We start from the raw sequence: 12,397 nt of genomic DNA, 5'->3' as shown, positions 1-12,397 counted from the left end.
GCGGTGATTGACAATGATTGACAATATCAACTTTCAACATCAATTAAAAGTACAATATTTGTTGTTTTTGGTTTTAAATTTGGATATTTTGCATTATTCAGTGTATTTGTGATATTATTCAGCGATATCCTTGCGTTTTCCGATCCAGGGAATCGGTGAAACTCGCAAAATCTGAAAATCTTCAGCTTTGTGCCGTGAAATCCTCGAGATTTTGTTGAATTTCGGAATGACCCAGATGCTCGCCCGCTTAGCAACTGCCACACGTGCAACAATTCCAAGCGCTTTACTTTTTATGCGCACTTTTTTCATATTTTATTTTTGTGTGAAGCGTGTTACACAAAAAATACTAAAAAATGTTCCAGGAGATTTATTTTTCATGTTGAGGAAATTAAATTCCACATTTGGTATGAATTTTTACTTAATTTAACATTTTTTGCGTTCTGGTAATTGTAGTTATTAATCTGCGTTGGTATTTACTGTGACGTATGGCTTCACTGGCAACTGTCATGGCGCCTCGAGGCACGATTGCCGTTTGCGGCGCAAACGAACGTGAGCGACGATGATGAGAAAATGATTACGTTTCGGCGTTGATATATATTTTAAATTCGTTTACGCTTCGTTTACGTTTCATGTTTGGTTTGGTTTTGGTTTTCGATACATGTTACGTATGTTTCCGCGTTCAGCGCCCTCTATGATCAGAAAAAGTCGCATTTTTCTTCATAACCTTAGGTTATTGTTTTGTTTACTTGCCAGCTTGTAAATTTTATTGCCGCGTGTAAAATCTCTGAATATCTGCATTTTTCACGAGCACATTTTGTACATTTTTATGAATATTAATGCGTATAATAAATAACAAGGGTCAACAGACTCGGCACGCAATGTTTAATTCAATAAATTAACGTGTTTTCCTTGTTTGTTTCAGGTAAGTCCACATAATTTCAACAGCGCGTATTTGGTTTGTAATCTGAAGTCAAAAATGTTCAGGTAAAGGCATACCGCCATTTTGTTTTTATATTTTTTGATTTCTGTTGGTTATTTGCAATAAAACAATCGGAAATTAATGAAAAAAGTCTCCGGAGAACATTAATTTTCGATATTAATCACTCCAGAAGCACAAAAAGCTTCCTCAAGTTTTTTTATGATTCTTCTGTTGAGTATTAAGATAGGCAACCCAAAGTACACTTTAGTCTATGTGTGCAAGTGTATACTACGTGCCAGACGCGAAATTTATTACAAATAAGTTCGGGTTCTCGGTTAATTGGAAAAAAGCGATAAATAACATTGGGATTTATCCTTTAACAGCTCTCGCAACGCACCCTGCAACTGATATACTGCTATCGGGATAAAATTACATCGTACAAAACTCACAAGTTTAATTAATCAACGCAACAACCGTCTGACAGCTGATTCTGAAAATATTTGCTTAGGCGATGTCGTAATTAATGAGATTTTTAATTTTTGCATAATTTATTTATTTTTCTACGAAGCATGGAAGCAATCTAAGATTATTATGACTTTCTCGTCCTAATTGCATTCCTCGTCGTGGATTTCTCTGCACGCTTCGCGTCTTTTAATAATAATTCACCGTTTTCTTTTTAATTAAGTCCTGTGGCGCAGTTTTTATTAAATCTGGGCCGCTGTAGCAGCCAGGTACAACAATAGCACCCGAGGAAACCAACCACCAAACGATAATAATAAAAAGTAATGAGAATAATGAGAATAATTATTGAGCAGAGCGCAAAAAACTACAATACAGTATGATTCAAATGTAGGCAACTTAAAATACATCTAACGGCAATATAGGCAACCAAATATACATGTAATGGTAATTTTTATTCGTTTTAACTTGTCACTGATAAAATGCCACAAGATAACAAAGCGGTGGCGTAATTCACTTATCGGATTTTCGCGCAAACGGAATTACAAACACGAACGCAGCGAAGAAAAAAACAAAAGCGGAGGGACGACAACGTGTCTGTCGGGATGATAGCGATAAACTTGTCCGGACTGGACTCTTCCATCTCACCACAACACTAACACACAAACGCGCAGAGCTTCTTTCGGCTCTCGTAGTTCGCATCCGCGCCGCAGTTAATGAAATTAGCCGTAATGAGCGGCTAAGTGGTATGAGAGTCCGAGTCCGGCCTCTAAATTTATTATGTTGCTGACTTTTTTTTTTTTTTGCTTTTTTCGTGTGCGGTTTGCAACTTTTGTGAGAGGCGAGGACTTTGGGGAGGTCCGAAACTCGTTTGTCTTCATAATTTCTTTGTGTGACATTAGCTTGAAAGCTTTCACGGGACAAACACATCCGGAAATATTTTTTGTTACGGAATTTAAGTTATTTTTATTTTTATTACGAAAAATTACATATAGATGGCGCTAGTGGAGCAAAAAATTAAAAATAACCATTTTTTTAAGAAAATATTTAATTTTTTTTAATTTTAGAAGGAATATAAATCATTTCATATTTTTGGTTTTGAGAAATTACATGTAGATGGCGCTAGTGGTGCAAAAATAACCTAATTTATGTTTTTTTAAGGAAATATATAAATTTTCTTGGATTTAGAATGAAAATACTAGTCGTAAATTAAAACGTCGCTTTTCTAATCAACGAAATCCTATTATACGCTTTCGTTTGCGTTCGCGACGTTCCGAAATCATATTTTATTCCGTATCTCGTTTCATTATTCGCATTTCGCGCCGCGGCGAAGAATTTTAACACCTGAGGGATTAAAAGCTCGCCGTCCACTTTTCCACTTTCGCAGTTTTCGCCCGCCTGAGTCGTTTCGACAGCCCGAAAAACTCGACATTCTAAATTCCAAACTCGGCAAAGTCTTCTCCAAACTTTAGACACTTGTTATATACAGTGTGTTTTTTAAACTTACAAAAGAAATAATTTTTCAATTAAAATATTTAAAAACACATTGTATATTTGAGTATATTTGAGGATAGATACGAGTAGGTACTTGAAAGTGCTTGGAAGCGACAGGACTCCATCCACGTTTCATGTATATGTGTGCTCAGGTGTTTCTTGCTCGTCGCTTACTCTTCCAGTTAGCGCACAAACTACGAGCACAATCTTGCCAGCCACGAACGTTTAGTACTCTCGTATAGTGACGGTGGTGCTGGTTTTTCACCAGGCGCGCGCAGTTTGTTAGTTGCAAGTTGCACGAGCAGCGATGCTCGAATGGCAAATTAAATTTCGAAAGTTTCCACTTTTAAAAGGACGCGACCGTTAAACGGGACTCGGAGATTCGCAGATAGGACATGGAGACCGGAACGTGTTTTAAGTTGCTGGGCGGGAGTTTGCAGTTAACTTTTGGTATAAGCTGCGTTATCGAAGTTTTCGGGGAGTCAACTAAGGGTGGGGTTTGGAAAAAAATGTTCGGGATGGAAGTTTGTTTGGAAAACAGCTTCGTAAATTTCGACAAATTCAATTTGTTAACAAAAATACAAGGAAAATAAAATTTAGGTTCATATTGTTTCGATTTAACAAAAAAACTCAGAATAACGTCGAAATTTGTACAATTTAATTGATTTATATTAATTTTCTTTGTGTAATGACGAAAAATATTTTCATTTTAAGCAATTATGAGCTAGAATATTTTTTAAAGACAAGATATTGATGGTAATATTTGAAATATTGTTGTAATTATGCAACCCAACATCCCTACAAATTGCAATGCAAATTTCTATAACTTAAGCACGATTTTTCAGCTAATTTGTTGGGGTGCACGTTGCGTTACTGCAAAATCATTTAAACATAACACAAGTGAATACAACTGAGCGACGCGAAATTCATATTTAGACTTCAGGAAATATTTACCGGCATTTTAGTAGAGTAATTGAATTTATAACCAACTTACAAAAGATTAAACAGTTGCCTATCCGCGTAAACTCTTAATATTTTATTATGTTTTGTTCTTTGAAATAACAACACCTCTCTATAGCGAAATAATATCAAATAATTTTAGTTTAATAAGTTATTTGGCGAGTGTTTCTGCAATCGGCAATTTCGGTAATAATTATGATTAATACCCACCAATCCCGATAGTTCCACTCTTACTCCATTTATCTATTAAGTCTCTATTGTCTGCTGCAACCAAGAATACACACTCCAAGATTCCATTCCTCATTCCATTCGCATTTCGCATTCGTATTCACAAAATCACTATTCACCATTTTCTCTATTCTCTCGTATATTCATTGGTGCGATATTCACAATTTACGATTCTGAATTTACAATCATTCCATGCTCCGCTATTAACTCCACTATTATTATTATGAATATGTATTGTGGTATTCATTGGACTACCAGTCGAAAATTATTAATAGACTTATATTTCCCGCTGGTAAATGGAACGCGTGTGTATTAATTATTGGAATGTTTGGAATTACGGCGAATAGCAAAATATTGAATACAAATTGGGTCAGATATTTGCAATTTCTGGCTTCATACATATTTCATTTATTATTTAGTTAAATTTGACAGCCAACAGACGCTTACCTCAATATCTCCTTATATTGCAAATTTTATGAAGCGTGTTTGGAGGTTAGGTCAGAAGGTCACAGATGCTAGACAGAATTTTCCCGGTGAGTGACTCGCGATACGTGTGTGCTGAGCAGACAGGACGAAAGAAAGGCGCTCACGCTATAACCTAATGAAAATGTGCACCCAAGCGCCCTCTATATCATGCCGCAAAATGGATTACGCGTACGTGCGATGCTTCAAAATGCTCCTCAAAACGTCCCACTACTTCACTATCGAGCCACATTTTAGTTTTTCTTACTTTAACTTGACTAAACTTTAACAAAACAAAACAAACAATTACTTTTTGACAGAACATTTGTCATCTCACCAATACAATACGTAATTCATGATTGGATTATAAATTATCGCCGATCCATTAATTTACGATATATACAGTAATTTGTTTCATTTGCGGTAAGTGCGTCGTATGCATCATTAATTTCAATCCGCGTAAGTGTCCCCAAAACGAAAACGAAAAGCAATTACCCGAATTATATATTCATTTGTTGCGCTGTCATTTTACGTTCGCTTTTCACATGTTTCACGTTATATGTGGCGTTATATTGTGCCCGTGGTATGCAACCAAGTATACACTTATTGGTGTGTGATGTGTAATGGTCGCAATAAATGGCGCTCGGAATTGCGGACGTCGGCGTTAATTAATGACTAATTGTGATCGGCGCAACCCTTCGCCCTTCATCTGCCATCCGGATGTGCGTAATTCGATCGCACAAATTGATTTCGCGCGCTCTGCGGATTGATTTCGGTCCGTCAAGAATCCTAACGAGCGCGACGTTTGCGCTGAAACGTTATTACCTCGTTAGGCGGAATTGACGTTTACAAATTGCGCCCACACACGCGCCACAGTGTGGTTTTTACTGCGCATATAAAGCCTAAACATGTAGTTTATCGGTTTTAGTTTTATTCAAGGTCAGTGGAATGCAATTGAATGAAATATCATCGCTGACGCCGGTTTTCAGCGTTATTTCACGCTCGACGCCGGTTATTACCTTCCGATGATGTCTGGCGGTTTGCATAGAGGGCGCCTGCGGTGGGGACAGGTGCACACGCCGTGTCCCTGGGGCGGCAAATGAGATGGGCGGGTTCGACGGCGATTTGATTTACGCGCGAAGCGTGCGTTTCTGTAATCAGTTCATTTCCTCGATCGGCGCGCTCCGTAAACAGATTTATCCAGCGAAAGGTGCAAACGGCACAAAGTTTACGCTTCCACCAACGATTTGAATATTTTTATTTCGTGAGGGAAATAAAAATTTTCTTATTTATAGAAATACTAGCTGTTGCCCGCGATTCGTTCCGGCAGTGTTTAATAAAAATGTAATTCGTTTTTACTCTCTTGTTCTAGACATACTCGTAGTAAGAGTCAATTCTATCAATAAGATTAGCAGTTTTAATTGAAAGAAATTAATTATATAAAGTTTTGTCAATAATGCACTTCAGCGCGCCATCTCGAATTCAACTATTTAACTATAACTATGATTGAATCTCACTGTCAAATTTTATTCTATAGAAAAGAGCTGTTTTGAGGATTTTCCCGGCAATTATTCGAATTTTTCTCACATTTTAAACCTTCCCTAGACCTCCACGAATAATTCAAGACCAAGATAAGATAAATCCGTTCAGCCGTTCTCGAGTTTTAGCGAGACTAACGAACAACAATTCATTTTATATATATATATATATATATATGAGCCGCTTATTTTGAAAGTGGCCTAACTCCATTTATCTTCAAATCGAGATATTGAAAGTTTTGCGTTTCAATGAATTTAAAAATATACGTATAAGATACTAAGGCGAGGAATATTGTTTTATAACTCTTTTTCTTATTCGCTTTTTAAATTATTAATTACTATTTCTTTTCACTATCTGAACTAGATAGGATATTGTATTGGACTTGGTTGCATATATAATTTTTGATTATGTCAATTTCGGGATTATTCTGTACGATGTTTGATTTCTATTTGGTTCAGCTAGTTCCCGACGTGTTTTCGTTGCTACTCTGGCTGTCAATAGTCGAGACGGCCGTTCATACATCACAATGACATGTAATTTTCAATACCTTCATAGAAATCCAAGGCAAAGCAACACAATACGACATAGAACCGGATTTACAACGGCTTTACATTTCCGGTATCCGCCTCAACACATCCGGTTACAATCACAACCACAGCGCAGCCACAAAATGGCGGTGTACCTAAATATACTAAACATAAACATAATTGATATCTAAATCATCATTTTCGTAAATCTAAATATAAATCCGATTCTGTTCTATTTTCAAAATTACAAAACAGGAAAAAGAAAACTTTGCAACTCACGTCAATCATTTTTCTACTCTACTTTTTTCTATCTTTTTGATACTTGTATCAGAAAAAAGAAGAAATAAAACCATGCAGCTGTGTTTCATCACGGTGTGCACTTTCGTATTGTATTCACATTCACTCCCCTGCGAGCAAACCACGTGCAGCGATAAGAATGATGGCGGCGGTACTTGCACGCGTGCTTTTCGAAAAGATTGATTGCGTTTTCCGTTCATTCTCGTTCATTCCCCTTCGATTTACCATCCATTCAGCGCCACTGATTGATGTGCGCGGCCATAACCGGAAGTATTATCTGTTTTCATTCATGTGTGTATTCATTTTCAAATGCCAAGATGATTATTCGTTTGTTTCGTTGTTAGTACTTGATGAATTGCATTTTGGGTTGCCTACCTTACAAAAATTCAATTTTTATATTGATTTTCATTTTGTTGGAAATAAGGATGTTAAAAACCATTCGGGGGTGGATTGTAGGTGCGTATTTTCATTAAGCGTCGTCTTCCGCTTCCTCTCCTGGCGGTCGTCGTCCCATATACCTCTATTACTTCCGCTTCCTTCTTATCCTTTTTCGTCCGCCGAGCGTTAACGTCCTTTTTCCTGTCGCCGCGTGCAATATGTATACTCGGTGGCGTGCGTAGGTATAATGCGTGTAATTCGCACTCGGGCGAAACCCAGCCGGCAATTCAACAAGAAAATAGAGTTTTAATATTGCGCACAGCCCTCGGCAGCATCTTCCAATTTATTGCTCTTCAACACTCTATCCTTTCTGTTTCTCATAAAAGAAGAAGAAAGTCAATAAAAATGAAGGCAAGTGTATCTAATCGCATCGAGCAGGATAGAAAATTCGATTAAAAAATGGCGTATAAAAACGAAGTGACGTCCGCTAGTTTCGGAACGAGAGTAAAAGCCGCCGGAAAACGAAAGTGATAGTGGCGTACGGGCAGTTAAACTCGTGGGAATTCGATCGAAACAGGCTTTTAATATTTATCGCATCATTAATCCCGTAATTTATCGCTTTTCGCTGCTCGAGCATTAATAAATAAAGCGTTTTGAGACGTTGCGGTGTATGTTGTGTTGCATACGTACGAGTATATTGGCCGCATTGTGCGCGCAGACACAGAGTGCACAAATTTCAATTAATATCCATTGTTCGCTTCCGTTTCGCGTTTTGCGCGCGCGTCCAATTTGCAGATTTACGTGTAATCATGAAATTCAAACAGCGCAACAATGGCACCGCCCGCACGCTGTCGTGATTATTTGCCTAAAGGCCCCGAATTCAAACGCCTCATGCATCATGGCGCATTATTAATTTTAAATGTTTTACGCGTCTCCCTGGCGTCGTCTTCCATTTAATTTCCAACTCTGCGACTTGACAATTCCCTGCTTTGGATTCATCTCATCATGGCACAGCAGCATGCGCGACTGTTCAAATAGCTCACGATGTTGCCCAAAACGGGCGCGACGATGCAATTACGTCGAAATGCCGTAATGTTTGCTTTGGGAGCAGCGGGAGTCATCTTTATGGGATTTAATTAGTGATACTAGCGACATCTGCGAGTAGATTTGTGTAATCACCGTTTAAAGTACTTGAAAAAAATTGCTTTATTCTGATTAGTTAAATCTTCTCAATTTGAGGCCATGTTGAGTTTGTTCTCCGCATGATTATAGAATATTTTACGTTGCAAGCAAGTTCCCAGCTCGTTTTTGCTAATTTTCCTTCTGAAACAACGCAAATAAATAAAATGTTATTTGGGTTGCCTAGCGTGATGAAATCAAGAAAAGTGCTTGTATTACTCGCCGGCAACATTCTTTTGTTTAATAATCCGGCTCGCCGGCTGCAAATTGAATTTTCTCCGGCGGGAAAAACAGCTCGGAATTTGCGCGCCGCTTACACTTACTTGTTCTGCAGTTGCATTGTTAAAATGTGCGCGCAATTTTCGCGCATTTTCGGATGTTACGCTTTAAACTCTTCGCCGTCGCGTATTGTTTTCAAAAGGATGAGTTTGCCGGCAAACGAACCGCGAAAAGCGAAAACAATACATAATACAAACTCGCGCTCGTTGCGGTCGTTTGCACTGGTGACGTGGTGACAATTATAAACATCGTTTTAATTAAATTCGCGCTCGTTTTCACGCGCGCGCGAAACTTTGTGTTTGTAATCATAAATGCGAAAAATAAACTTTAAACGTAAATTTAGCGCTTTGATATCATGTTCATTTTAAGTATTTCGGGACGTTATTTTGATACCGAACACGTAACGTAGAAATTCAATTGTATTGGTTTCGTGTTATTAAAGTTGCCTACGCTGGTGGAATTTACAAGCAAGTTTTGACGGTTATGAGCGCCGAGTCTCCCGGAGATCTGTCGATCGATATTAAAGCATAAACTGGAAAATTGGAAATTACTGCTTGGCCACAGCGCTCTGACGATGTGCAGAGGTATACGCGCGGATAGATTACAATCTTCTGGGAGCCACGAGGCGATGAATTCCATTTAGCATTTAGCATTGCAAAGCCGAGGTCATCAGGATCGATCAGGACATGATTGCTTCGGATTGTTTCCATTAACAATTACAATTTACATAAAATTTTTAATTAAACAAGAATATTTCTACAGCTAATTTCAATATTTAATTAATTTTTAATATTAGAAAATATTTTTTAATTACTTTTGGATGATTTACGTGCGCTTCCTCTTCCTTCCCCTGGAAGCTATTAGTAAATACCGAAGCACTTTGCATCTCCTGCATCAAACATCACGCTAAATTATGATTAATAGCTTAATGCTTTTATGAGATTTGGCCGTACGCCATCGGTCGCACCCTCCACCACCTTCCACCGCAACACAACGTCTTTTACCTTTCGAGGAGGCATTCTAAGAGCTGGGGCTTGTGATTAGGGGAAGAAGGAAGCGCCACACGTTGTGCCACTAGTGAATTAGTATTTAGTTAGCTCAAATCTAAAATTCCGCAATATTCAACGCGCCTCAGGGGGGCGCAGCGCAACGTTTACAAATTCCGGCTGCTTGAGGGCTGGAAACACGCCAAGCATTCATCAAAATGAAATTAACTCGTTACCACGATGACTTCCAGTGCTTCACTCCTCCACTCTCAAGTAATTCCCAAGGGTTGTGCTTGAAATCTCCTTTAAATTTGCGTTTTACTTCGAGAATCTCAAGGAAATATATTTTTAAACGTCAGCCATGTTGTTTTTCCTCGTGTTTTGTGTTGCCTATGCGCAATTAATGTGTAATTCCGTTGCTGCTGAAATTGACGCGCAAACTGTGATTATAAACCGTGAACTTTGACGCGAAATGAACACCGCATCGCGCGGGGCGTGAGGTGCATTACGATGCGGACGGGGCGGAGGCGGCGCACCTTAAATTCAAAGCTCACTTCATTATTATACAATCCAGCGAGCGCGCTCCGCATTAAGCTGCGACGGTTAAGTTCGGTTTGCACCGTCGAACGTTTAACGGTTCGAGCAATTACTTTACGTCAGTGCCGATGGCAGCGGCGGCGGTAAGGCGGCGGCAAGGCGTTTAAATACAATGAATCTTTAGTTTGCAGCTGGGCGCTTTTGTGATCGCGATCGGTAAACTACGGCCAACTAAGTAAAGCCAACCCAACAACAACCAACAACCGAGACGGTTAATCATTTATCGCTAACTACGTGTTTTAATGCCTCGCTGATTAAATCGTTAATCAACTTATGTGCACCGCACAACTTCTAATTATATTTTCACGCTATGTCTATTTATTGGTTAATTATTAACTTGAAATTGGGATTTTGTGTGTGTGATATTGATTATTTATTTATTGGAATGTTCGATAACAGGTCATGTATGGCGGAATTTTACATTCACATTTTGTTATTGTTGTGTCGCCATCTACTGTTGAGGTTCTTGATGTTTTAGTTCCTATTCTGAGGAGTAAATTCTTGCCGAAACGACAATGTAATTCTAAAACAAAGTATTTTAACCTAAAAATTAATTTTAGGTGGTTTTTTTACTCACCGTTAGGTTTGCCTCTGAAGATTTTCATTGTTCTTTCATCACTTGCAGTTGCTAAAATAGAAATAAATTGAAAACTGTTAATTTTAGATCAAATATTACTATTTTTTGGTTGAAAATGCCAAAAAGACAAAACACATATCAAAAATTAAATAATTTGATATTTAAAAATAGAAATGAGTATTTTCAGTGATTACATAACCTCAAAAAACGAAAATGTTAATACTTACGACAGTAAAAATCACTTGGACAACAATCTCCGATATTATAATAAACCGGCGCGCAGAAATTCATCACTTTCGAACTGTGCCACAGTTCCATCTCACAGGGGATATTATTACATACAGATTCATCGTACTGCCCACGCCAATTGCGATTACAAACACAAGATTTACACAATTTTGCGTTTGGTGGATAAAAATTTCTCCTTCATGATAATACGTGCCCTCCACATTACAACGGAAAGTGTTTGATGAATTAGATTCTAAAAACAAATAAAATAAATTACAAACAAATAGACTATATTTAAACTTACTGCAATTGTATCCGGTTGCACAACATTGCTCCAAACTGTATGTATAATAACAATCATCGTAGTCTGGCAGTGGCAGATAATCACAATCGGGTCCCAAACAATCAAAATCTAAACTAAAATACAACAAATAAACAGAAATAAACTCAATTTGTTGATTTTATGATGAAATAAATCATATTTACTCTCTTTGACATTGACATCTGCTTGTTCCGCAAGATGGCGCAATGGAATAATCGACTTCTTCGTGAATATTTGCCTGGTAATACCCTCCTGCGTAGAAACACTGCCCCGGGGCGTTGGGATTAATATTGCTGCAATCAAACTGTTCGGGACATGGATTGCGTGGATCGCTGCCCCGAATCGGTCTGCAGTATTTGTTGTCATAGAAACGAATCGGCTCGTTACAGTCACCTGAAGAAATAAATTTTATTTTTATTTATTTTAGTTTTATGACTTTATGAATGAGTTTATGTGAAGTAATTTACTTTTAATTGCAATGAGTTGAACACTCATAAAGAATGCAAGTTGCACCCATTCGCACATCTTGACAGGAGTTTTTTGTTGCGGTGTTTGGTGAAGCTGGCGCTTTTATGCATACAGAAATTCATAAGTTTTGTATGCAATGTGTTGGCAACATGTTTATTCATTCACATGTTATGATTCAACTGTGGAAATATAATATAATCTGCCTCTGTTTGCGTCTTCATTCAACAACACGTAATCCGTTGCCATTGGCTTGATAAACAGTGGCGAGGAATCTTATCAGAAAATTAATATTTGCGTTGCACAATGGCTGGCTTCTTAAAATCGCGTCTTGCCATCTCGCACGGAGATAGCATCCCGAGTGACGGCTAATTGTGCAAACCGAAATTAATAATAGCTACGGCGATAACATCTCCGACAGCCACACCAGCGCGACGACGACAAATTCGCATGACGTCTAACTAACGCTTTATTAGCGAATCTAAATCTAAACTCTCTCTC

At 38.1% G+C, this 12,397-nt stretch overlaps 2 protein-coding genes across 2 annotated transcripts in view; one reads left to right on the top strand and one right to left on the bottom strand.

The window, feature by feature from the left end:
* The window catches only part of LOC135796553 (uncharacterized), a 106,342-nt gene that overhangs the window by 88,455 nt on the left and 5,490 nt on the right, over positions 1 to 12,397 (top strand).
* On the bottom strand, positions 10,654 to 12,091 carry LOC135796558 (uncharacterized). The gene is made up of 6 exons (XM_065308628.1): positions 11,899 to 12,091; positions 11,596 to 11,824; positions 11,414 to 11,526; positions 11,109 to 11,362; positions 10,882 to 10,932; positions 10,654 to 10,827 (listed from the first exon to the last, which is right to left on the bottom strand). The coding sequence occupies exons 1-4, from the start codon at positions 11,954 to 11,956 to the stop codon at positions 11,172 to 11,174; spliced, it is 591 nt and encodes a 196-aa protein (XP_065164700.1). The 5' UTR covers positions 11,957 to 12,091; the 3' UTR covers positions 10,654 to 10,827; positions 10,882 to 10,932; positions 11,109 to 11,171.

Source organism: Atheta coriaria, unplaced genomic scaffold (assembly GCF_025399875.1).
Source record: "Atheta coriaria isolate IRGN ID8LTWV9N9 unplaced genomic scaffold, Caltech_Dcor_3.1 hic_scaffold_7_pilon, whole genome shotgun sequence".
Taxonomy (NCBI): domain Eukaryota; kingdom Metazoa; phylum Arthropoda; class Insecta; order Coleoptera; family Staphylinidae; genus Dalotia; species Dalotia coriaria.
This window is presented reverse-complemented; position numbering and strand designations above follow the sequence as displayed.